This window comes from Lathamus discolor, chromosome 16 (assembly GCF_037157495.1).
Source record: "Lathamus discolor isolate bLatDis1 chromosome 16, bLatDis1.hap1, whole genome shotgun sequence".
Lineage (NCBI taxonomy): Eukaryota > Metazoa > Chordata > Aves > Psittaciformes > Psittacidae > Lathamus > Lathamus discolor.
This window is the reverse complement of record NC_088899.1, coordinates 6,107,516-6,134,204: the sequence shown is the minus strand read 5'-3', so window position 1 is coordinate 6,134,204 and position 26,689 is coordinate 6,107,516. Positions and strand designations below refer to the sequence as shown.

General features: G+C 43.4%; 1 protein-coding gene across 4 annotated transcripts in view; it reads right to left on the bottom strand.

The window, feature by feature from the left end:
* Window positions 1–201: 201 nt before the first annotated feature.
* The window catches only part of MIB2 (MIB E3 ubiquitin protein ligase 2), a 36,600-nt gene continuing 10,112 nt past the window's right edge, over window positions 202–26,689 (bottom strand). For 2 of the 4 annotated variants that reach the window (XM_065696434.1, XM_065696436.1), the window contains 18 exons: window positions 26,208–26,558; window positions 25,583–25,754; window positions 19,411–19,517; window positions 16,970–17,164; window positions 16,039–16,181; window positions 14,242–14,349; window positions 12,922–13,026; window positions 12,020–12,182; window positions 11,020–11,153; window positions 8,962–9,110; window positions 8,179–8,335; window positions 7,337–7,491; window positions 6,636–6,762; window positions 6,298–6,528; window positions 4,760–4,938; window positions 3,605–3,789; window positions 2,817–2,882; window positions 202–1,392 (listed from right to left, as the gene is read on the bottom strand). In XM_065696434.1, the coding sequence (XP_065552506.1) occupies window positions 1,151–1,392; window positions 2,817–2,882; window positions 3,605–3,789; window positions 4,760–4,938; window positions 6,298–6,528; window positions 6,636–6,762; window positions 7,337–7,491; window positions 8,179–8,335; window positions 8,962–9,110; window positions 11,020–11,153; window positions 12,020–12,182; window positions 12,922–13,026; window positions 14,242–14,349; window positions 16,039–16,181; window positions 16,970–17,164; window positions 19,411–19,517; window positions 25,583–25,754; window positions 26,208–26,454 (2,865 nt within the window). In that variant the 5' untranslated portion in view covers window positions 26,455–26,558 and the 3' untranslated portion in view covers window positions 202–1,150. The remainder of the gene's footprint in view (window positions 1,393–2,816; window positions 2,883–3,604; window positions 3,790–4,759; window positions 4,939–6,297; window positions 6,529–6,635; window positions 6,763–7,336; window positions 7,492–8,178; window positions 8,336–8,961; window positions 9,111–11,019; window positions 11,154–12,019; window positions 12,183–12,921; window positions 13,027–14,241; window positions 14,350–16,038; window positions 16,182–16,969; window positions 17,165–19,410; window positions 19,518–25,582; window positions 25,755–26,207; window positions 26,559–26,689) is intronic. The other 2 variants (XM_065696435.1, XM_065696437.1) reach the window with 2 other exon arrangements.

Genomic DNA, 26,689 nt, shown 5'->3' with positions numbered 1-26,689 from the left:
ATATGTAACAAACAGCATGTTTGTGTATAACTGTGTCATTAAAGATGCTCGCCACACACAAACACCTACGTACATACACACACAGCACGCTAGCCCTACAGGTTGCCTCTTCCACCAACACGTTACAGGATGGACTCAGTGGATAATATTCCTTCAGCCACTCAGTTGGAAAACACAATACAGCTGGATCCGTATCTCAGCTACTGTTTGTACATTCATTTTAATGCTCAGGAAAATATAGATTTTATTTTATTAAGTTTTGCTGCAAAACCAAGAAACAAAAATGAAATCCCTTTTTCTCATGTCTTAATTATTACTATTTATTTTCTTTACACTTTGATTGGAGTATTTAACACCTGCCTTTGGCATTATGGATAGAAAGCTCAGGAGTCTCTGAACACATGGTTGTGCCAAAAGAAGAACTAAAAATGGAAGAAGAGTGTCACTTAGAGGTTAGAAATATTTGTTGTAACAACGTATTTTCTCCAATCAGTGTTCACTACTTTATCTCTAAGGCACACACTCTGTCTTTAGGACCTCATTACATCCAAGATCTTGCAGAGCCCATACGTACTAGTGCAGAGAGCATGCTGTCCTAGGACATTACCCCCTACCACTGACAGGCATCTGGCAGAACTGATGCCATGACCATCTCTGGTATCTCCTCATGTGAAGTGCAAGGGTATGCTTTGCCATTGCCTGCCAAGGTATAAGGTACATCCTTTCTACAGCACCTCCTTCTGGAGCAGTGCAAGGCTGACACTGCAGGGCACTCAACATGATGCAGTCACTGGAGCTGAATGTCACTGAAAAGGTCTGCATATGGAAGTCTATTTGCATCCAGTCTGGAAGTCTCTTACGCCTTCAATAAACAGGCCAGTGTCCTTTACTTCAGGTCTCTGTGATGGATCAGCAGCATTGGATGAGGGGGCTGCCTGCTCCCAAGCACCGCTCCTTGACCTTTTGACATTGCAAGTAGAGGAGACTCCTTCTACCTCCACCCAAGTACCATCACTTCTTGGCTTCCCTCTTTCAGAATGGCTTTGCAGGTAGCCAAACACATCAGCCTGACTAGCATTTCTCATCTAAAACGCAAACAAAAAGGAAGGAAAGGAGGGAGGTGGGGATGGGAAGGGAAGCAAGCGTATCCTTAGACGAAGATCTGAATCCTTTCCCGGATAGCCTGCCTGCAGATGGGGCACACAGTAAGGGCTGTGCTGCAGTCTGGGCAAGAGCCATGTCCACACTGGAAGACCAGTTTGATTTGGTCATCGATGCAAATGGGGCAGGTGATGCGCTCTTCCATCTGCCGGTAGCGGTTCTGCAGCTCCTCCATGAGCTTCCTCTGATCTGTGGATTCAGAGCTGGGGCTGCACTCCACCTCAGTGCTGTCTGCAGGGGTGGAGAGCAGGAAGAGAGTTAGTCCCTGTGTGCTCTGCCTCATGCAGTGTCTCTTTAGTTAGACTGCCCTTCAAAAGCAGCGATTACTTCAGACTAAACTGTCTTCACTGAGCCTTATCCAGAGATTCCTCAAGTAATAAGCCTGAGATGATGCTTCCTACAGACTGGCGAGTGTTGCTTTTGTCCATTTAGATGCTCGGCTGTTTGTGTGTGTGTGTGTGTTTGCTTTACTTTTAAGTTTGGTTGTGTTTCTTAAAGGAAGTTGTCTGAGGTGTCCTGCTTTCCAGAATATTCTGTGCTACCTGCAAGTAAAAACACTCAAAGCTGGTTGAAATGCTGTGCCATACTAGTCCAGGAATCCTGACAGTGCTGTGAGTACTATGTGTTCTCTACCTTCTCTTCACAGTTAGGATTCAAATTTCTGGTTGAGTCTTTCAGGACATGCATGGTAAAACAAGAAGAAACCATTTGACATCACTTACACTGACTTTTGTGTATTCTCATTTGGAATTCCCACCATTACCTTGTTGCCAGTCTGCAGCCAAGACAAATGCTTCTGCCTACTCTCAGGTAAACTTCCTATTTTCTGCATTATGGAGTTCTAAAGAGGATTTCTGGTTTTGTCAGGTGTGTATGCCCAATGCCATGAGACAGATCCTTGCCTCCCCTATGCTTCTGTACAAGGCATCAGGTCACAAGAGTACAGCCTGACTCCAACAAAGGAGTCCACAATGCTAAGCCATGAGCAGCAGGACATGTAATTCATTTCCACATGCACTTAATCCAAGAGTGACCTCAGCTAGAAAGAGATCAGCTCTCGTAGCTGCTATAGAAAAAGCTTCAGTGGGCAACGTCCATTAATTCTAAGGCAAGTGCAAACCTGCTTCTGCCTCCTGACATTGCTCATTCTGGACACTGACTAATGTGGATAGAAAACAAATCTGTTTAAAACCAGGTTAAAGAGCTTTATGAAAACAATCCAGTCTAATGATTCCTGGCTAGCTGGTTAATGCCAGCCCTGCACAGGCACTGCAATTTCAGCCAAGGGAGAAGCAAGGCTTTCACAAGATGTAGTTTTTCCTTTCTCATAAATTTTCACCATTTAATCACCAGCTGTGAAAATGGTTACACTGACACATGGAGAACTTCATATTTGCTTTCAGTACACAAAATAAGCCAGGCACAGGACAAGCTTCCTCAAATGCCCTGTCTATGCAGCTTGAGCTTGGTCCATGACACCTGAATCTACTTTTTCCACTTTAAAGGTGGTCAATGCAACAGACAAAAAAACCCCAAAACCAAACCCAACCAAACTCCTTCTTTATGCTTATTTCACTGGAAATATTGATGCTGCTCAAACTAACACTGTACAAGACCCTTCCCACAGCACTTGACAGTAGGAACAGCAAACATACCTTGTTTCAGTTTTTTGGTTATTGTCACTTGACATTTGATGCACTTCTTCATTCTCCTGGAGCATTCTACCATGAACGATACAAGAAGAGATTACAATTAAGCCCACTGATCCCAGAATCAAGAGGAAGACAACAGACTCAAGAACATAGCTTTGAACAACCTGGGACCTCCCTGGATGATGAAGAGATGTTTCTGCACAGAAGTGAGGACACCATCTTCTTTTTGAGCTATGTCCTAGTCTCTAGGTTTAGTCTTTCTTACACTGCTAGCAAACACAACACCTTTATGTCCTCAATGCTCTGTGCTAGTGCAACTGTCGCATTGTGGATCAAAACAGCCCTTTGCTCTGAGGGAAGAAGATGCAGCTCTAGCACGGAGTCCTTACCAAATTCTCTGTGATCAGACTGTGAGTGACTTGCAAGATAACAAACTTGCTGACACGTTTGAGCAGGCTGCCATTAAAACAATTGAAATGCAAACCAGTAACAAAAGCCAGAGAAGACAGAAATCCTTCTCAGGAGGCTTTTGATGGATAAAGCACTGCCAGCTAGAACTGAAACATCTGGCTTTCCATCTGAATTATCCAAGGCATCTGTAAGCAAAAGTAAAGCTGCCTGAGGTAGTCAGAACACCCTGCTTTTCATAGATAGCTTTAGACATCTTAGATAAGATGGTGGCACTGAAATCATGCTGAGGTTGTTTCAGGACACAAACAGCACAGTCGCTTTGCATCTAAACAGAGCTTGATTTATGAGAGTCCAGCTAGAGAAGCGAATGATGGACTTACCTTCACACACAATACTGTGCTGGCATGGGAAAAAGTGGATGAGCAAGGCCAGCTCTGAGCAGACCAGGCACTCTGTGGGGACCGCCACACTCGAGACACTAAGGTTGGTCATTGTGTTGGGGGTGGTGTGCACACGGCGAAGGCTGCAGGTGATGGCTGAGCTCTCTGAAGAAACCTGCTGTTCCCTGCAATCATGAACACAGGATAAGATTTGAGCTACATACTCCAGGTCCTCCCTTCAGCAATCACATAACATTGTATTGATCCCTGGGAAACAGTACATGGAGAGCAGGAGATGCTCAGGTAGCAAAGACTTGTGAACCTTCACTGCCCTGGTGGGACCAACTCAGCCTCTAGTAGCTGGGATTCTGACTGGATCTAGAAAGAAAGGAAAGAGCAGGGATGACTGATACATACACAAGTTGAAACTGCTCTTTTGGAGGGGTGGTTTTGGGTCATTTGATACAAAGTCAGTAAGTTCTGGGGGAGGAAAATCTACTGTCCAGCTTCCTACCAAAGTGGCAGTAGCTCCTCCAGCAGTAATGTAACTGTGGGTCTGTGCCCTCAGATCAAACAGAACTCTGCTTTCATGTTTGCAAAGTCAAAATCCAAACAAATGTTTCTCAGAACCAGAGATAAAGCCAGCTCTGACTTGCTGCTCTCCCTTGGGCATTTTCTCAGCAATCTCTTTATCAGTTGAAAAACAAGCATTTATCCAGCTCTGAAATGAACTCTGGATTTTGGTGCCACTCTTTTGTCGCACTTCCTCTCTGTTTAGACTTTAAGTATCTGAAACTGCAGAATCCAGCGAAAGTAAAACAGAACCAAGAATTACTCTGCAAGAGAGAAGTTGCTCTTGGCTTCAGTGGCCCACCTCCTCAGGGCTCTCTGTAAGTTTAAAGGCCAAGTCTGCACCGAGCAGTATTAATCTGCTTTTCCCAACTCTTCCAAATGGCATTATGCAGCCTTAAATAACCCCTGGCCAGCAACCAGCTCCAGATGACACAGGAGGTGCCCAGACTGACATCCAAAGTGATTCCAAGATGCTTCATGCCTCCTGGAACAACAGCTGCATGAGTGACACCCCAGTGTTGTGCGAGTACTCTGTATTTGCAAGGAACTATCTGTAGCCATTTTCCAGAGGGCACGGTTTACCTGAATTTCTGTGAGAAGTCTTTGACAATCTGGACAATCCTTCCATCTGTGATGAGGTCTAATGGAGCCTTTCCCCTGTGGTTTGCATAATTGATATCTGCTCCTTCTTGTGCTAAGTAACACGCAATTGCAGTTCCAACATTCAGTTCCACATTTCCAAGGAAGCCAGAAGCCTGCAGCTAAAAGATGTGGAGAAACATTCTCTGTCAATAGAAGTTTCTGTTATGGGCTTTGATCTGTATCGAATTCTAAACAATGTTTTAATCCTGGTACTTACAATCTGAAAGTGCACATTAGCATTCTTCTTTAACACACAAAAAGACCCTTCAGCATGTAAACAGCAGATTAAAATCTTGCATTCAGGACCAAAAGTGCCTAAGACTGGTCCTAACTTGTGCCAATCATTACTAATCACAGTCACAGGTATTCACTTCTTCAGGTAGTGAAAAGGAAGTACACTGAAGATACCACAGTACCTCCAAATAGATGAACAGCTGCTGTATGGAGACCTAAGGGACAGCTAGCTAAAAAGCCAAGTTTGTGTGTGTTATCCAAACTACTTTGAAGTTAACAAACATCTTCCATTGACTTAAAAGACAAAGGCATGCAGATCAGGGCAAGTAAAATCAGACTGGAGTGAGCAGAATGGATGAGCTTTTCAAGCACCAACAGATACAAAACAGGACTGGGTAGTTTGGCACAAAGCATGCAGCCCTTCAGAATGCGCGTTTAATTTATTCTGATCAGTTCAAAATGCAATAAAACCTATGCCAGGTTTTCCAGTGTGCTAAATCATTTCTACATGGAATCATTCTCACTCCATCCATAAAGTATAACCAATGTTTGCATTCTTGGTTTGTGCCGGTGTGTGCACACATTGGTATTTACATGGATGGCAGAGTCCACTTTGAATGTCTAATTTCTTTGCCAAAAAGCCAAAGTAAACTTCCAGTCCTTGGCATATCATGCACTGATTTCTAGATCTAAGGCATTTCCTGAAAGACCATATGTATCCATGAATACAGAGCAACACAGTGAAATCCCCTTCAGGCTTTATAGCAATGTTCAGCCTGATGTGTCTCACCTCTCACATTCTGCTCTACATCTGCAGATAACTGGGGTGTTCGTGGTTAACTCTCCTCATATTTTCCATACCACCAGACAGAAATGAAATGCTGTGGTTCTGGGGCATGAATTAAACCCAAGACTCTTGGCTCTGCAACTGGATTCATGACCTTTCCCATGTCAAGAAAGAAGCACACAATGCTAATAAAAAATATCAGGGAAGACAGTATGAATTGTTGTCTGACTATGTGAAGTTCCATGCTATAAATTCAAGCATACCCTCAGAGGCCTCAGAAGCATCTGTTCTTGCTTTCCAACAAGCAAAAAGGTTTGTTTCCATGCTCCCCATCTGGACTGGCTTTACACTATTTTCCTGCCTTCCTTTGCCCCCTTAGATCCCACTATCTGCTGTCATTCTAACATCAAGAGTTTTACTGCCCTTGGTGCTGGAATTTCTCCTACTCCCAGCTCACCTTGGAAAGGAGGGTTAGCCCCATCTCCCCTTCCCGCTTCTCCATCATGATGGACATAAGCTGCTGCCGTTCCAAGGCGATGTGCATGGCTGTGTCTCCATCCTCATCTTCAGCATTGACATCACTGCCTTCACTGACCAGCAGCTGCACCATCCCTACGTGTCCCTGGATGACAGCCAAGTGCAGCGGGGTCTGGTTACGGTTGTTCTTGAGGTTGACATCACAGCGACCCTTGAAGAGAAGAATTAAATCAGTGAGCTGTTACTGCTGATTTTGGCTGAAGAGCAGCCCTGTTATAGTGGTTTGGGTCCCCTTGTGGTGGTGATTGAGGTTTTTACCTCTTTGATGAGAATTTCTGCCACTTCTTTGTGGTTATTGAGAGCAGCAAGGTGCAGGGCAGTGAAACCATCTTCCTTCTTGGAGTCAACCAGCTGCCGAGCTCTTGCTAGAATCTTCTTTATGGCTCTAGAGTGTTGGAGTTTAACAGAGATAGAAGAGTTATTTTATCAGACCTGCCTCTTCTCAGTAGTTATGAATGGTCATGTTTTAACAGGCAGCACAATAAGCTGGCACATGACAGAGCACTCTATCTCTCAGACTGAATTGCAAGAATAAAACAAAAGCCCTGGGTTATAATTTAATAACGCAGGGTAAACTCAAACTACTATGAAAATAACGAGCACATTTATCCTTGGAAGAATTCCCAAGGCTCTCAGACACAGTCTTTTCAAGTACTGTTTACTACAGACCTTAGGCTGTCCTCCCATGTGTGAACCCAGACATCTAAGAAGACAGAAGCATACAGATTTCTTAGCTAAGCTAAGGAGGTACGAAAAAGGTTGGATGGGGAAAACAGGCAGCAGCTTCCTGTAAATGCATGAAGGAGGGCAACGGCTATGCCTAACCATACCTAAACCAAGGAAAGTATAACCAACCATATCCCTTCTAGCTGTCTAGAACTGTATCTGCTCCCTTCTTGCTGTTGAGATAGCAAGCAGGAGTTAACATCTGTAAAAGCAGTAAAAATGAAGTCACTTACAGCTTGTTGCCCTTCAGAGCAGAATAGTGGAGCAGGTTGAAGCCTTGACAGTTCTGGATAGTGAAGTCTATGTTGGGTACTTCAGTGAGAATCTCAATAACAACTTTGTAATCTGCAGTGATAGCATAATGCAGCGGGGTGTCTCCCTGGGAATCCTATACAAGGATATCAATGCAGAATATCAATGCAGAATATATGTTAGCTACCTCAGAATATCAAATCAAAGAGCTCGCCCTGACAGTTCAAGACAAGAAAATCTATAGTGTCACCAGGTCACATCAGCTCTAGATCAAACATCCAAATGCCACTGGCATCCATGGCAGTTGCAGAGTCTTTTGAAACCATTTACCCCAGGGCTTGAAACCAGCTGCTGAGTTGCTAACGTTCCTAACTAGCTTAGAGACTGACCCAGTACTGTCCAATCCCACCATCCTTCAAGAACACCCTAGAAAATGGGCTGGCTCCAATTCCCCATCACTGCCCTTTAACTTTCCAAATGCCAGGCTTAAAAATCTCACCACTCCTCATTGCTGGGAACAACAGCGTTTCAGCAACACACATAGGTCAGCTCTCACTGGAAGCCCGAGTCCAGTACAACAGTGCTACTGAATTGAACTGAGCAGGCTGATGAGGATGAAGGAGCAGACCCAAACCTGGATTTTCAGAGTACTGAAGTTAGAGGAATATTTCCTCTGTGCAATGCACAGTAGTGCATTTTAAGGGAATGACTTTCAAATTATATAAAGCAGCAAATAGTGTGAGACATAAAAAAAGCACCTCCCAGCCTCAAAAACAACCCCAAACACACACACATCCCAAATCCCACAAAACCCAAAACTTACTGGGAGGTTGACATCACAGTTGAGCTCACAGAGGGTCCGTACCACCTCTATGAATCCCTGACTGACAGCAACATACAACGCTGTGCACTTTGCGTTGTTCACCAGGTCTGGACTGGCTCCTTTACCAATAAGCACACGGGCAACCTCAGCTTGGTTTCTGATTTAAAAGCAAGGAATAAAGCAGATTAGATTCAAGCCTATGCAGACATTAAGTTCTTCCTTCTTGCAAGTCAACAGAACTTCTTGCATTTTGTATCCTCTCGACCTCATCTCACTTCCTCTTAGCAATAAAAAAAAACCCCAAACCACACACCAAAACCTTCCTGATCTGTACTCAAGAATCTGCTCTCTCTTCACTCTAAATTAACAAGAACCTACTGCTCTTAATGACGAATTCTTCTCTGGTAACTGATGGCACAGTTCATCTTGCTCTGGAAGACATATCCACTTTCTGTAACTGCAGTCCCAACCAACCAAACCATCCTCCCATCCCCCTGAAAAAATCTGATCACCAAAACCTTATCATTTGTTCTGATTCCACCCCCCCCAGAATTCCTAACATGGAAACCAACCCAGCTGTGGAGGTTAAATTAGTGCATTACGTTTCTTAAAACATACCTGTGGCCCTGAAGCTCCAAGGCCAATTTTTAACATAAGGAAAATCAGAGAAAAGCCTCCATCAGCCACACATCCTTCAAAACACACTGCCCATTTATATCTAGAAATGCCCTTTTGCAGCCCCTTCAGGTCTTGTATTAGACAGCAAGAGGAAAAATATCCTACCCAAAAGCTGCATAGTGCAATGCCGTATCCCCCTCTTCATCCCTTAGATTGACACTGGCATGTGCCTGCAGCAAAATCTTCACAACATCCAGATGCCCCTGATAGGAGGCAATCTGCAGGGCAGTTCTACCCTGGTTCTTTGCATCCACCTAAAGGAAGGGCAGAGATACAGCGAACAGCTTAGTTAGGAAAGACCTGGCCTTGTGTTCAGGCCTTAGCTCTGTTCTAGAGCAGGCCTAGCAGGATGGAAGTCACTACCTGCAGAACAATTGAAGGCTCAGAAGTGCTTAACAGTATCTGTGCCCTGTTGGCTCCACTTTATGTCCATCAACGACAAGGCTGACCTTGTCCCAGAATATTTCTAAAGGAGGACAGCACATGTAGCCAAGAAGGGAGAAGGAAGCAAACAGAGCTGGAAGCCAGGGCTTTAATTGCAGCTCTGATGCCAATCCCTGCATGCCTGCAAGCAGAATACTCTTGACATCTCTGCCAACAATTCCTTTCACAATAGGAAAATGTGTGAGGAGATCAAATTAGCTTTGCATACGGCTTTGAAGATGCCAGGTGCCCCTTGTTTATGTTACTCCTGGTACTTTACAGAGCACAATGGCTGGAGGATACATCACAGCACTGAAGTGCTGCAATGAGTTTGAGAATTAAAAGGACTGAAGAACAAAGAAAGGCTGCATAAAAGGCAAGAGGAAAAAAAGAAGAAGCTACTGAAATCAGTGGGAGGTTGAGGAGAAGAGATAAAGGAGGTAGCAAAACCTCAGCAAACTGGCAATGAAAACAATCTTTTTTCCCCTGCAGCTGGTTCTGTGCAGCAGCCAGAAGAACAGAGAAGGCAACACTTTCCTTGCTTCACCCCAAATGATGGGGGAGTCATTTAGGCAAGGAGGCATTAGAGGACACTGTGTCATTCTGCCATTTATGCAGACAATGCTGATAAGCTGGAAAGACCTTGGCAAGCAGTTCCAGCTAAGTGAGCCTTGAATCCAGGCTTCTGATGCTGTAGATAACACTCTAATAGACATAATTTATCAACAGAAGTACTAGAACAGAAATAGAATAGGAATATAATAAAAATAACTAACAACATAATTGGTTTCTGACTCCTGGCACTCTTAAATGGGGTACATCTGACAATTGCAGGTATTTGTCTATTCCTCCCATCTCCAGAGACCCCATTAACTTCGTAAATGAAGGACTACAATAAACACCAGACAACGAAGGACGAAATCAGCTTCACAAGGGTCTCTTCAGAATTGATTCTAGTTTTCCTGGTTCACACATCCAGCTGCTCTTGCCAGCCATGCAGACATAACCTCAACAAAACTTCTGTTTTGGAACCAATGCCGAAATACTTTGTTCTCTGCTTCTCCTTTTTTAACCTGCTCATAAACCCGCAGTGAAGGAGCCTGAACCTTCAAAGAGGCAGCCTGAAAGAGCAGTGATCTCAGTAGATGTGATCCTAACAGTCTGGCACTCTGCAAGCACATAAATTGTTCAGCACAAGTCAAGCCCAGTTCCCTGCTCCAGTCAGACATGAGATAAGATACTGCACAGACAAGCACAGCATCAGGATCTGGGCAGCTTTTCTTTTTCCTGACTCCAACATACCATTCTGCAAGGGTCATCTAAGGACAGACACATTCAAACACAACCCGTGGCTTTCTCTTCAAACAGGCTGGATATTTGGACATCTTGCTACTGGTTTAATACACATCAATACCTCTCCTCCCAACTCCAGAGGTGCAGCGTCCATACAAAGAAATCTGGGAAAAGCCAGCTTTGGAAATGTGTGGTAAGGACTTAACTCTAGTTAAGATTTAATGCCACAAACTGGTGCCACAAAATATTTAACACATTTAACACATTTAACACATATTTAATCTTAAATTGCAGCAAAATAATTTTCCAGCTGTAAGGAGTCAACGGGCCTGAAAAAAATCTGTTCTTTTTCTCCCATCCTTTCCCCAGCTTGACTACAAGTTTTTATGACAGCATTTTAAAGAGGAGTAACAAAAAGTACCCATTCAGGGTGGCTTCAAAACTCACCTTGTCTGGGTATTTCTGCAGGAGCTCCCGAACTTTAGCTGCATTGTTGAGTGCTGCACAAATGACCAGGCAGCCTGCATGCTCTGACTCTGCCTTCTGGGACAACAGCTTCTCCAGTACAGTAATCAAAGTACCTGGTAGGAATGAGAAAGAGCCACAGGTTAAGAGGGCCAAAGAGCATATGTACAATTGACATACTACAGCTGAATAACCACGGTATTGGCCTGCTTTACCTGTAATACTTAGCTCACACAAAGAGCTTTACAAATCTGTAGCTTACACAGAACCTCTGCTTCACAAGTCTGGTATTTTGAGAACATGAGATCATGCTATAGCAGACCAACACAGAACAATCACTACTAAAAGGCAACTAATCTGAAGAGGAATGCATGGGTTTGGAAAGCATGCTGTCAAGGGCCCATCTGAAAAGACCCTTAAATAGAGTTGAAGTGCTTGACAGGACAGAGGTGTTACAATCCTCCAGACAGAGCAAAGTTTAAAAGCTTGGGCTCATAAGAAAGTTCTCCCTGAAATCTAACTTAAGCAAACAGTTTAAGATCATATCTTATGAGCACATGTACAAAATCTCGACACATCGTGTGTCCCACATTCAATTTTGAAGTAGACTGGGCAAAATAATTGTTGGTTTGACAACACTTTCACATAAGGACCTGGGAATAATCCACAAGCATTTAAGAACTGGTATATTCCTACAGGAAATGCAGTAGGATGGAAGAGGAAATTGGGACAGATCAAGGCAGAAGCTAACGCTAAACCTAGGGCGATGCTAAAGTTAACATTTATGAGCCCCAAGCTTTGTATTTTGCTGCTGAGGCCAGCTTTGCTTCCCCAGTAAGGCACTGCTTGGTTTTGAAGCTCTGTCCGAGGAAGAACAAGCAACTGGAGTTTAACACTGTCCAAAGAGTGCCGCTGCTGTTACACTAGAGCAACCCTTTCACAATCCCAGAGAGATCAGACATATCTGTTCTCACTATCTCACTTTTTGACTCCTTTGCACTGTCCGCTGTCATGAGGTTTGCCTCCTCATCTCTCTGGTAGGCAGTCAGGCAAGCCGGGTTAAACGTCCAGGACTGCCCTCCAACTGACACTCGCAGATCTCCATCCCCATAGACTTTGATCACTTTGCCAATATGCCCAAGGGTCTGCAATGGAAAGAGAAACGATTTTTACAAGGTAAGATGTAGTAGGCTTTGCATCTCAGAGCCAATGCAATGCTTCTAAGAGTGGCTTCGCAGGCGGCACTCCTGCTGTGTGAAAAGAAGCACTGAACAGCGACACACTCACAGACAGCTCCCAATTCAAGGACACCAGAGGGTTCTCAGGAGTTTCTCTGTTACTGGTTTTACATAGGAAGGATTTTCCAGACTCATTACAAATGTCTGGAGAAGGTGGTGAAACAACATGACATGGTCTGAGAAACCCTGAGAGAACTGATAAAACTGGAACTAGGAAAAGGTTCCTGTGTGCATTTACCTGCACCAGAGAGCACCTGCATTCTGCTTTTTAGCCATATTGGTCTGATCAGGCCGTTTTTCCACTGGAATACTTTCCTGCCTTGTTCCAGAAAATTAGGGATGGTGTAAGAGGACTTTGGTTTTCACCTTGGTTAGTGAAACTTCTTATCTGACTTACTGGTAGCCAAATCCTTTGTCAGATTCCGCATTTCCCCGCTTTGCTTTGGGTGCTGCAATAGGATTGCATTATTGCAGCAATAGCAGTAGGCAACATTATTTTGCAAGGCCTCGGCAGTCCTGGCAAGGTCTGTGTGCTCACTGACCAGCAGGAATGCTGGAGGGCAATGCAAGCCCTAATTGCAAGTCACTAATTGCTTGGGAAAACTCAGGAAGTTACTGGACTGTCCTGGAACTGGCGCGCACTCACAGGTGCCATTTCATCTGTCCACTCCCCATGACCAGGTTGGAATCGCTTCACTGTTTCCATATCATCTATCACTCGGACAACATCACCAACCCAAAAGGTGTTGAGCTACAAGAAAAAGAAAGTCATAAGCTTTTGGGGGATGAAGCCAGGAAAAAAAAATATAGCCATCAGCCACTCCACATCACCCCCACCCTCAAACCCAACCAAACAAGAAGCCCATTGACTCAAACACTGAGACATTACAGAACTTAAGTATAACTACTGAGAAATCTGTAAGCACTGCCCTACAAAGTAAATGGAGGCCCAGGACTGAGGTATTTTCTGTTTAAAGCCAAGTGCACATTTAAGCAGGGAAATAATTTGGGACAGAACTTTTTTGTTCTTTTCTTTCTTCTTCAAATCATTTATAAAGAATACCAGTATCAAGTACATATGAAACTTTCCTCACTATACCTGACTTGGCACTGGAGATTTTAATTCACTTTAATAAGGAAGTTAAAGCTGTTTATTATTCAGACAGAAAAGGGAAAACAGTTTATCTGTACTGGTAATTTGGCAGATGCTCCCTCTGCTCACTGAGCTAAGAAGGGAGCACTGTCAAAACATACTTTTCAGAGCAGACTAATTCTGCACAAAACAGTCTGACACTGCTTTTTCCACTGGTATTGGGAGCTTTTAGCACTGTGATCTTGTTGAGGCCTCTCTGAACACTGTCTTCCAGCAGTTGCTTCTATACCTATTAGCTCTGTTTCTAATCATCCATTTTTCAAGTCCTGAAACCTCTAAGGAAGGCCAAAACTATAAGCTTTAGTAATGCAGACACAAAATTAGAAGAGCTGGATTAAAGACTCAGGTCACCCAGAAGAATCAGAGAGAAGCGAGACAAAGAAAGATGTAAAAAGGAGCATGATATGAAGACACAAGAACAAGGAAGAAAATCAAATGGAAATGATGCAGAAGTAGGTTCATCACAGATGACAGGTAGCTGCAGAAGGATGAGCTACTGTAGGTCTACTGGTACCACTCTTATCAAAGAAGCTGAAATCGAGAAATGGAATTTACCTTAAGAACTTACAACATTTCAAATGCAAAGGTTCGTATAACTGGATAGCCTAATAGCCCAACTCCACTGTCTGCAATCATCTGTCTTAGCTCTGATGGCATGCAGGAAATTCTGCCTAGAACTACTGCCTTTAGAACACCAGTTTATTTCTTCAGCACTTGCTAGGACACAATGTGTCTCAAATACAGCAAGTTAGACTGACAGCTACTCTCTGCAGCATTTCCAGTTGTGGCCAAGCTCACCTATCAGGCACCTACCTTAGTAAGAGCTCCAGGATGGAAAGTCCAGCGCGTTTCACTGTTGAACTGGACCCTCACGTCCCCTCTGTCCGTGATTCTGTGCACAGTCCCTGTCTGGCCAATGAACTTTTGATAGGGAAAAAAAAAAAAGTAGGGGAAACCCCCTAAATAAATCACATTGCTTAACAGTGGGGAAAGCATAGATGGCTAAATCACACATCATTTCCAATTCACAGACTAACAGTTCTCCCAAACCTGCTGAAAATAAGATGCAGCCATTGTTTTTCTGCAAAAGGAGGGAAAAGCTGCTTAAGAAGCCCCCTTAAAATAGCAGCACACTGGGGGAGTAGAGTGATAGGAACACAAAGTGTGAAAACCCTTGAAAATGCAGCACAAATTGTCCTCCTTTTTCCAAGTGACAAAGATGGGCAGAGATTACAACACTGCTCTGCAGTATAATACCAGCAAGGCATGGTTTGAGAGGAAAAAAAAGGGAGCGTGGCAGAGGAGACTACAGAAAACAAGTATAGCTGTGTAGTGCTGTATTCTATAGCTGTGATTCTGGCAGGTCCTGAGAGTACTGAAGGAGACAAAAAGTACCTATTTCTGAGATGACAGGCGAGTCCCTGCCTGCCAGGCTAAAAGAAGAAGCTGATGCTCAGTTAATAGATTTCTAGATTGAAACTGAAATGATAAGAGTTTGTCTTGATATTTTAAAGTTTGATTTCAAAAAGATTGCTCACATACAGGGCAGGTTTGGATAGAATACACACAGAATGTATCCTTATCATTTTACAGCATTGCTTCATATATCAAGGCTTCAGACAGCTGCCTCAGAATCAGACCTGCAGGTTATTCATTTACTGAGTCAAGTGCAGCAGGCATTCGGGTCACTTGTGGCTATGTATTTCCCTCTCTCTCCAAAAAGCCACTTTTATACAAGTTACTAATACAAGCTCAGAGACAGGTTTTATTACTGGACTGGTGAGTATCAAAATGTGATTTGATTTTGTCTTGCAAATCTACTATGTAACAGCAATAATGCCTTTCTCAATATGTGACGGTAATTTAATCTATTTGGGGCAGTATCTGAAGTCTATGAAAAGCAAAAAAAGTTGACTTACGGAGAAACGAAAAGCACAAACCTTTTAAATGGCAAATTTATTAATTTAGTTATTATTATTTCATCTAGATATAAGCACATCCCCAGTGTTCACAACCCCTTGAGGTGCTCCACTACAGTAATAGGCATCATTTCTGTCTTTACTTCCTCTACTTTTTAGATAACAGGTGACAACAGACTGATGGCTTTTCAAACTAAAGCCAAGGTAACAGGCCAAGCTCCAAGAACATTGTATGGGATGAGAAATTTTAGCCCTGGCCAGGGATAGAGCCCACTATTGACAAAACACATAACTTTCATTAGTAGTAATGCCAAAGCAGGGAATGGATCCAGAACTCCAAAGAAAAGATCCATGGCTCATTGAAAAACAAACAAACCAGCCCTTGCTTTTTTTATACTGGCTTTGAAGACTTTTGAGCAACTCTTTAGACCCACCATAGATTCTTAGGAATTATGCAGGGCTCCCCAAGGCAATTCTCATACAACAGATTTATCTGAGCCTAAAAATAAATCCAGCTCCAGCGTCCTATCACTAAAGAATTTGTGTTTGTGATTTAGCCAATACAATATAAATGTAGAAGGTAACAATTTACACAAAGATGTTCTGCTAACTTCCTAGCCAGTGCCTACTTACGTAGGCTGAGATAGTCACTACTACACTACTGAGAGAACAGGAGCAAGCAGAAGCATACCTCAGCCATTTTAGGATTCCAGCCACCATGGCCCTCCTGCATCTCCCGCAAGATGTCAATGTCCAGCAGGCATTTCACTTTGTCCCCATGCTGGAAGGGATGCCTGTCTGTGCTCTCCTTCCGCTGCAGTTCAGCTGGCCTTCCTAAAGAGGACAACCCCACCCATAGAGATGAAGGACGCAGTAACACACTTTATGTCTCATTTGGCTTTGTAACAAGGGTTACAAACTAATAGTCTTAATTGGGGCAGAATGGCTGTGGGGCAACCTATGTAAAGAGTTCAAGAGGATTTAGCTCTCACTAAATACTGATAGGGTTAAGGATGAGTTAGCTCTTACAAGATACCTTTGTCCCTTCTCAGAGAGTGGAATGCCTTTGAATGATGCCTCTCATGTCATGTCAAACATCAGTAGCTGTTCTTAGCAATTCAGTCACCCACACCAGTTGTTGAGCATGCACACCCACACAGGACTCAAAGTTCTCTTCCATAGGCAGCCATATAGCCTGCTTCATCCTCCCAGTTTCCTGCATAGCAAGAGGCCATTCCACTGGAAATAGGCTCCCCATCCAACCCTTCCCTCAAGCTCTTGCCAAGCTGCTCAGGGAGAGAAAAGAATGAGAAAGACCTAATTCTGCTGCTGCAAACTCAAGAACAGACCTCCCTGTTTTCCCAGGGGAGCAAAAGATGGTCCCTGCACCTCATTAAAAAAAATATTACAACTAAATTACACCTTAGTAAAAAGAATCCAAAACCACAAGTAATTTCCTTGGTGTCATCAGAGAAAGGTGAATTGCAACAAGTTGCCCATACAGACATCACCTTTTCCCATTACTTTTCCTAACATCCCTGCTGGACAAGTATTTGGGAGCTCCTTTCTTAGACATCTCCCTTTTGTCACCATTTCTCAACAAAAGACTTATCTCTACATACCTAATTTTGGGAGATGCTCTTTGTAGTAAAAGCCACCAGATGCCTCCACAGTACATTTCAGGTCCACTTTTCCCTTGTGGCCAACTCTGTAGACATTGGTGGTGCCATCAGACCACGTTACACTGGCCACGCTGCGTCCGGTCTCTACATCCCAGCCACGAATATCAACCACTCGTCCAACTTTACCTTCTCCACCTGATGGAAAAAGAGGGGGACAAAGTGTCCAGTTTGCATTTTCACTGAGACCAATACACAAAAGCTCACCTGATACCAAGATGTTTACTGAGATAAGCTTAATGAGATTTTTACCTTACCTAACTAAAAAACAAGGAAAAAATTGTCAGTTCTCCAACTATTCACCACAGAGGAGTAGGTACAGGGCCAGAAGTCAATAGCTGGGAAAACAGTATTCTGACAGGGAGGATGCCACCAGAAGGATTTCTGTGGGGCCCTGTCCTGGGCCAGTTTTATGTATTAAACAGTAGCACACTGCTGCCTGAAGCAATGCCCTCCAGCCAAGTGTTCATATAAATGAAAGAAGGAAACCACACCGAAAGTGCCCTCATATTATTCAGCAATTTATACAACTTCCTCAAAGCTTGCATGATTCACCTTGATTTGCAGAAGGCATAAGAGATCTTGGTCACCTTTTTTAATTAGGGAAATTACACCATGAGACAACTCAGTTTGACCAACAAGGACAGAATCTCTGCATTAAACTCACTGAAAGCCAGTCAGCCCCAGCCAGCCATTTACTTTGGGATACAAGTATGGAAAAGGTGAATTCTGTGTAGGAACAGCCATCCCTCAGTGTACAGAAACACTGCCTAGCTAGACAAAACAGAGTCATGGCACCACACTGTGGCAAGATAAATACACAGCAGTGGTGTAAAATCCACCCAAAATCTTTAATCTCTCCCCAACAGTGTCCAGGTGGAGAACACCAAGTTTGTCCTGGTTCTTCTCTTTATCTGCCCAAGCAAGGAAGCGTACTACTGAACCATCCGGAACAACAGCATATATTTGTGAGAAGGTAAATGTGGCTGGGCACTGGGAGCGTACATCCAATATGCAGTTATTGACCAGAGGAAGGGACAATCTCTGGACAGTATCAAGGTTCAAGTATGGGAAAACATTCTCTCTTGCATCAACACTGTGTTCCTTTCACCATAATAACGTGGACAGGATGTAGCAGATGGCTGTCCTCTCCCCACTCTTTCAGTCTGTAAGAAACCTGGTACTTATCACTGGCCTCAAGTTAATGCTGACAGAAACTTCACACCAAAATAACTTAAATGACCAAAGTGACACAAGAACTTATGTTTGTCTGTTGCATCAGAGATTCAGACTGAACAACAACAGAAAGTAATCTCCTGCCTCACCCTGTTCAGATGCTTTTCTTTGAGAAGGGCACCAGCTTTCACTTCCACAGTGTTTGGACTTTGAGAAGTGGTAGTAAGGAAAAACATGTATTCAGTGAAAAAGTTGAAGTGGCTGAAAAGCAACACCATTTGATCAGATTACTCAACTAGCTACTACTGCCCCTATCAAATACACAGATTTACCAGGACCCTATCACAGAGTGTGTAAGGTTATTTATTACCAATCTTACATGTTACCTTCTTAAATGGAAACACAGTTGATGTGTTAGTGCTATCAGGAAGCTAAGTTCAGAACAGCAAACAGCTATGGATGGGGGCAGCTCCATCAAAGACAAGGCGGTGCTATTAGAGGCCAGCTGAGTGGCTGACCTTATGCTTCCTCACTTGTCTTGCACGTTAACTGCTTTCAGGTCACAATCATCGTAAGCAACACAAGTCTCAGACATGTAAATGTTGATCTGATCTCAAAAGGATGGATAAGCTGTACTGAGCATAAGCTTCTTTTGCTCTCATACCCTGCAAGTGTCCATATGCCCTGCACTAAACTCAGAGCTGCAATAAATGATGGAGTCAACACTGGAAACCTTTGGACTTACAGTGTAATTATAAAAGGGAAAAAGAAGCTGTAAAAGACTCTGGAATAGAAATGGACAGTAACATGTCCTTAACCCTGCAGTGCTACACAGAAATTGTTATCAGTGAGCTCGACTCAGTCATACCCCAAAAGCAGCTCTAGAAAAGGTATCTTTTTTCTTCTTGTATTTTCAGCCTGAAGTTACAATTCATAGAGAAAGCAGAAACAATCCACCAGCAACCACAGCAAACAGTTCTTCATTAAAGCTCCAGGGGAAACACTCCTTCTAGATCATTTCTCTTAACTGTTCTTAAAAGTGTGCAACTATGGATATCCCAGAGAACTCCAAAGGAAAAATGGAGTACTGCCCAGGAAGTCAGACAGACCCTGCTCCTCCTGTGAATGGAAGCCTTTTCAGAAAAAGATGGGATGCACACAGCTTATGTCACAAGTACGTTTTATAGGACACCTCAAAAGCAGCTTACCATCCTGGTTACCCCACTCCCAGTCAGGGCCACGCACTACTTTAGCCCCCTGGAAAGTTCCTTTTAGTGTGATGCGAGTCAAATTCTGTCGAGGGCTCACGAGGACTCTGGAAAAACAAAGAGAAAACACATGAATTTATTGTTACTATTCCAACTTAAAAAGCTCTGCTCCAGTCGAGGTCTGTTGAGGACCAAGTGTTCCACGCTTACACACAGAAAAACACAGCTTGAGTTCTGAAGAGCAAGTAAGAAGTGAAAGAAAACCATAAAACACAAGGTCTTTGATCCTAAAAGCTAGTCCCCCAGGAAGGTCAGAATATTCAGGCACTGTTCCACCGATGGCAGAAAGACAACTAGTGAACAATACAGTGGGATAAGGATAACACACGTTTTATCTTCAAACGTTACCAAAAATTGTGAGATCCATGCTACAGAACTTAAAAAAACTGTGTCTGTCTCAACTGTGAGATACAGGTATCTGGGGATGGAGGCTGCCATGAGGAACAGGCAAACTTCAGTGAGTCTGTGGAGACCTACACAATCTACATGCAAGCAGCAGGGCTGTGGTGGGGTGCCTGTCTCATGCTGGTAGCCAGAATTGCATCTTGCTGACTCAGGAAGTTGAACATACACAACACCACCCAAGTCAACCAATATTGTCTCAAGCAATTAAAAACCAGAGCCTCTGAGAGGAGGGTTAAAAAAACCAACAATCAGAGGAATACGGAGAAAGTCATTTATCCAGGAAGTCTGACATCACTTCACAGAATAAAACTGGCACTCAGCTGCCCTTGTATCCCATTGTTAAGTTTAATGCAATACATACGGACATTACTAAGATGTACACAGCATGGAAGCATTAATGGCTTGGGCAGTCTCCTATTTGATAAGGAGTTCAGCACATTTCATAACCTAAGCTGCAGACTGCACAGCCCAGTTCACTGACTGAAAAGCAGAGCAGATTAGAGCAGCAGTGTTGTGGCTAGACTGCTTCCAGGATAACAGAGACCTTTCTGTCTGCATCACAGACACACACACTGACCCAGATAAAAAACAAAGACAAGAAATACCTACGTGATAGTAAACAGGGGGTCTGATGTCCTGTTAAAGCAGCTTCCAATTCCCATAATGTTACAGCAGCTCCTCTGCTGGTTTTGTGCGTGCTGCTCCTAGTCCCTGTTCCCTAGCAGAAAGCTGTCTCATGAGACACCAAGCCAACAAATTCCTTATGGACCAATTTGTGTTGCTCACTCAGGTACAATCCACTTTGCCAGGTGACTGCAGAGGTACCACGATCCATACCCATAACCATGCACCTCCTCCTGACAGGCTCTTGGCAGCTCCCAGAGCAGACAGAGCAAACCCAAGCTCAGCAGCTGCTCCAGCCCAGGGAAGGGGAGGGGAAGCCTGACCTCAGAATGCTGTATTTATTTTCCATCTAATACCTGGAGAGAGAAGGTGGAGACTCAGAGGGATAAAAAGCTTATGCCTGAACTTACTGTTTACTTATCCATCAAACGCCTAAGTTTTTTACCTTCCTTAACTTGGGAACTGTGCTTTACAACCTAATGTGTTTTTAAAGAGGAAGAGATTATTTACACGTTCTTGTAATAGCTGAATGTCTGTTACCCAGACTGTAGCTCAACAAGAGGAAGATGGAGACCATCTTCTGAATGACTGAGATTTTGTCTGTTTTAAACACCATCAAGGCTGGCAGTTGTTCTGAAAGAAGATAATGAAAGAGGGCCAGGAAAAAACTCAGCTAAAAAGAAAACACTGGATCAGCATTCATTTCATCACAGTGTCATCCCCTATAGACTTGCTGCAAAACCCAGCACGGATTTGTGTGCTACATCTGAAGCAGCTCAGCTGCAACATGCTATTTTCACAGTATTCTGCTGAATGCTTTTCTAGCAGTTTATCAAAGATGTCTTAGTCAAGCCCCGAGACAAACTGATAAAAATACACATCTCCTCCAAACCCTACTCTCACAAGGGGTTTCAATGCAAAGATTTTCAGTGACAGTAAAATAAAGCAGCAGGATGTTTAAACTACAAAATAACCACCATTCCTTATATTCCAGCATCATTTCCCTTTGTGTATGAATCATATAACAGCAGCAATCTCCCATCTCAACAGCTCTCACATTAACTTGCCACTTTGAGTGGAATTTGTGGGTAGAAATCAGGAAAACAAAGGTGCCCAGTTCAGAAAGCTGATCCTTAAAGAAGCGTAAGAAACTCCATCACCCATCCTACTTACATGCTGGAGGCAACCCACTGTAAGTGCCTTCTTTCCCCAGCCTCACAAAAACATCGACCTTGTGCTAAACCACACACCGATGACCAGCAACACCAAAGAATGATGCAAGAACCAAATGTCCTCAGCCAACACATCTTCGGGTTTCATCTAATTCAGCATGTTTTGCTCCAAATACTGGCTAACAACCAAAGTCACCAGCGTGTTGCAAAAATACCCTAGGGATAAACTTAATCATTACAGTATTGCTTTTAATAAGAACTTCAATTATGACAGCCAAAGTCTGCAGCCACTGCTGCCCTACAAATTCCAATGATATTAAATTACTATAGAGTGCAGAAAACACTCAGGAGCATGTGCTGGACAGAATGAAGCTGTGTCTCTCCTCAGCATGCTGGGAACCACCCCGTGGGCATATTCTGCCTGTGTTCAGATTTCACCAGGTGCTCACCCAGCCTTTCACATCACTGAGATCTGTGCTCCAGCCAGCTAGAAAAATAGCATCATCCATGCTTTACAGATACTGAAACCCAAAACAACCGATCTGGAGTTTAAGAGCTGTACAGCAACAACCTGAGGCCCTGCAGAAGGCAGAGCCTCTTCATACCACACACACCTAACATATTTTCTAAGACAGAGACTTCCTCACTGCAGAAAATTCTTACCTGAAGAAACAAGCACAACAAACAGGACTAGAAAGTCGAAGGGATGGTCACCCTGCAAGGTAACAGCCTGTATATACTGTATCAACCTCTTCAGAAAGGCACTGCTGTAACTAGAATCTCAGCTCATGGTGGGTACAAACTCCTGGAATATATAAAGATCTACACACGCTACACCTCAAGCCAACACAATATCCTGCAGAAATTATGGGCATAACCAACCTCAACACTGCAAGAGATTCTAGATTCTCTAATCCTCCCTAGCAAAGCTTTTACTGAAGCACTTCCAGCAAAGGATAAAGGAAGGAAATTCTGACAGATGGCAGGCGGATGCTGACTGCTCAAGTGTGAACCAGACTAAGACAAGGATGCTGGTAAGCGAGGGATCAGGATCGCAGGAACCTATTTCAGGAACTGGCTTTACCAAGAATTTCCATTGTCAATCCTATCCTTCCTTGCCCAGGCACAGTTCTTCATAAAACCAGCTGCATGTTTATAGCTTACACTGCAAGGCCTGAGCTGGGCTAAATGCTTGCTGTCTTTTTTGATAACCTCCGAAGCTAGCCTGTTTCAGACTCAGTTTTGGAAAGCCACAATGGGCAAGATTTCAGACCAAGGCTACTAAACGTGTACGAAAGCATGTGTGTGTGTGTGCACTGAAGACTCAACACCCTACTGCAGACTGAAGGTTCTCTCAACTACGCTCTCACAGACGATTTCTCTTGCTTGAAGTTTTGATCCAGAAAAGATAAAATACATCAATGAAATTTAATCTCTAATTCCACAAACCAAACAGAATATCCCAAGGGAAGCCTAATGTGCGGATATGCACTAGTGTTCTCCAGTCTATGTGGATTTTAAGGAGACACGTCAGGGAACTTATCCAGTAAATCATGGTGGCTTTTTTAAGAAGTACAATTATACTCATTCATTAATAAGCTCATACACTCATACTGATAAATTCATTAATACTTACTGTGCTTTTGTTTCCCAAAAAGTTAGGAAACAAGCACATCATCACACAAGACAGATTTGGTTCAGAATGTTACTCACCAGCATTTCCTAGTCCAGCAGCTTAAACGACACTGCATAAATAACACACGTTGAAGAGGCTACTACAGTACATACACCTGCATCCTCTATTGCCTAGTAGTAAAACACCAGCAGTTGTCACTCAACTGCTGTATTAGTTCAGGCTTATAGTAGAAGCTGTCACAGATGGCACACTGCATTAGTAAAGCTGCCTTGGATGGATCTACATTGCACATGCATACCTACATGGTATCATGCATTTGTTCTTGTATCTGATTTAGAAATCCTACTGGTAACTAGGCTAGACAGAGCTGGTTTAAGAATTATGGTTGAAAATAACTGCAAACTCTGTTTTGAGTCCAGTATAAAACACAACACGTACTGAGAAAATACTTGTGTTTCTTATGCTTGACTACACAGAACATTTCCCTGTGTGCTTTGCTGGCTCCTCAAACTCCATTGCTCTCCAGAAACAGAACAGGACCTTTTCAAGTGTTGAGGTTGCGATTTATTGGTGAGGGAAGTCTAGAAAAAAGCCTGGTAAAATGCACCACATCCCCTATTGAAATTCAGCTTAGCATCATCCCCGAGAAGGGGAAGCATGCAAAATGCCACTGCTGCTTTTGCATTTTAATATAATACTATTAAGATTTTGGATGACAGAAAGATTATCTCAGACTTGATTGAGTGTGCCTGACTATTCCTGCCCTAACCCTGCTAAGTTTTGCTTTGCACTCTGCTTACAGACATTGATTTACCTTCCAATTATTAAGTGTATATTTAGCAAATGGATACACAACTGCCAAGAAAGGTCTTCAGTGAAATTGAGCAGTCCACCCTTTTAAACTAAGGATGGGAGCCTCTCCCAAAACAGCCATTAATTTCAAACCAAACAAGACCAATAAAACACATCAGCAATTGGCAGATGTCAGGAAAAGATACCTTCAAATGGCACAATATAAAAATGCAGTACTTCCAAACTCAGGTTCAAACTCAGGTCACCGAAGACCTGAAATAGCCTTCAGGTAAAGATTTCTTCAAAGCCTCTTTAGGAAACTGGGAGCCCTCTGCAGTGGCTGTCTGGGCTTAAGGCCACTTAAATCCTGGGATTATCGAGCAGTCTTGAAAGCAACACACTGCTGCACTTGAGGCTCATTGTGAAGTGAAAGATACCCATTCCATGCCAGAGAAAGGAGAGAACCTGGAGACTCATCCTGTGTCACAGCCACTCAAACAACAGCAGGTAGCTACAAAATCTCAAGCAAACCCAAATCCACGCAGCAGTTACCATGTTTTTTTAGACACGCAGCTTTTTTTTGGTCCTTGGGGAACTGCCAAAGGTTTTCTCTTCTGTTTTATTAAGCAAGAAAATTGAGATGGGTGATTTAAGTAATAGTCCTAGTGAGTCATAAGTATGCAATTTTTGTTCTCAAGAAAAGATGCTGCATTGCCTAAGGCAATGTATCTTTACAGCTCAGACCTCCATTATTCCAAAGAAATCCTCTCTGTAGCATTGTTCAAAGGTGAGCTCCTTCCATGGCCCCTTGTTTCACTTATTTTTAAGATCAGAGCATTCTTATACATATATGTATTATTTTTATATCTATATATGAAATCACAAAGCTCATTTCACAATGGGATCTGGCATACTTGTCATATTAACACAAGCTCAAGAAACATCTTAATCTAGTGGATAAACATAAGGCTCAATGCTCAGAGGGGGAATTCTCTGGACAGCAACATCTATCCCTTTGCTAGCACCAAGAATTCTCGCACAACCACACTGGCAAAACTGTTGTAATCAACTTCAGTGTGAGCATATGGGAGGAAAACCAGCTGCAAATCCAGCACCACTGTCTTTAGCAGAGTAATTACACTTTTCATTCTGCAGATGGATGCAATGCAGTGATGTTCTCAAGGGGAGGGGTAGGAGGGAAGTAAAATACAAGAGACAGTGACAAGAGCTGATTTCCTATTACTTTTCCTAAAGGCAAGAGGATTACAAGATTCATCTTCATGTCTACCTTAGTAGATGGAAATTAAACTGCTGTTTGAGACTGCTTTTCAGTTCTTCCTCAGGACAGGAGAATAGACATCCATGTCTTGGCACATCACCAACCCCTGGGGCATACACCCCCCATTTTGGAGACCAGTATGACAGAACAGTGACCTAAAGATCCCAACAGGATTAACTGGACTTCCCCTGCAGTGTCACTTACGGTTGTGAGTGAGCTGTCTCATAGCGCTCAAAGGAGTGGGACAGATCATGCTTGTTGTTCATGTAACACTGTGTGCACAAGTCATAGTCAAAACACATTTTGCATTTCCACCGCATTCCCCGTATCCCATGCTTCTTGCAACAGTCACAGATGATGTTAGGGTGACGAACACCTAGGAGAACAAAAGCAAAGGAATAGAAGATCCAGAGAAAACAGGCTGACCAGGCTCTTAAGAACTACCATCAGCATGTTTCAAAGAAATAAAATCAAGCACTGAGCACTAAAGATGATGCAGCAACTTAATATCAAGTGATGTGTAATATGAATTATCCATTTCCCAGCTTAATGGACTCTGATCCTAAAAGCCATGCCAGAATTCAACAGAATGACAGTCAGCAAAACCATTAGGCTCACAGATATAAAAGAAAGAGGAAAGAAAAGCCTTTGCATAGAGGCAAACAGGAATTTCATTGCATGAATTGGCTGAATGTACACTGCTGCTCAGCATCAACCCAAAGCCAGCTGTCAAAGGCTTAACATTCCAGCTAGCATGTGAGGCAGGCATATGCTAGACGAGACGGGTTTACAGCACTAGTTTCAAGCTTCGTGTCTGTGCTATACTTACCTATTTGAGCGTTATCATACAGAAGAAGGTCGTAAGCCCCTTGGAATCCAGTCCGATAGTTGGTTCTGTTGCCTTGGTCCCACTGCACAACCACAGTCTTGTCTGGAGTGGTTGGGCTGCCTGTCCGACCAATCTCAACCACAGTTCCAACATTCCCTTCTCCGTTGTCTTGGTTGCCCCACTTCCAGTCCACTCCACGAACTACCCGCATCCCAACCTGCATGCTGGCATAAGGGTCCACGTCCATCGATCTGCACAGAGAGCCCTACAGTTCTTCCACGTAGAGGGTCCTGGAGACAGGCAGTATCATCAGCAACACAGTCAGCATCACCAGCAGCATGGTCAGCACACCTAATAAGGTAACATACAACTAAGCGATGCCACTCAACACATCATATTTTCCCCACAATGACCTGCCTACAGAAGAGGCCTTGCCTGCTGAGCAGACAAATCTGTACTTTATCAAAACAGGGGTCCTTACA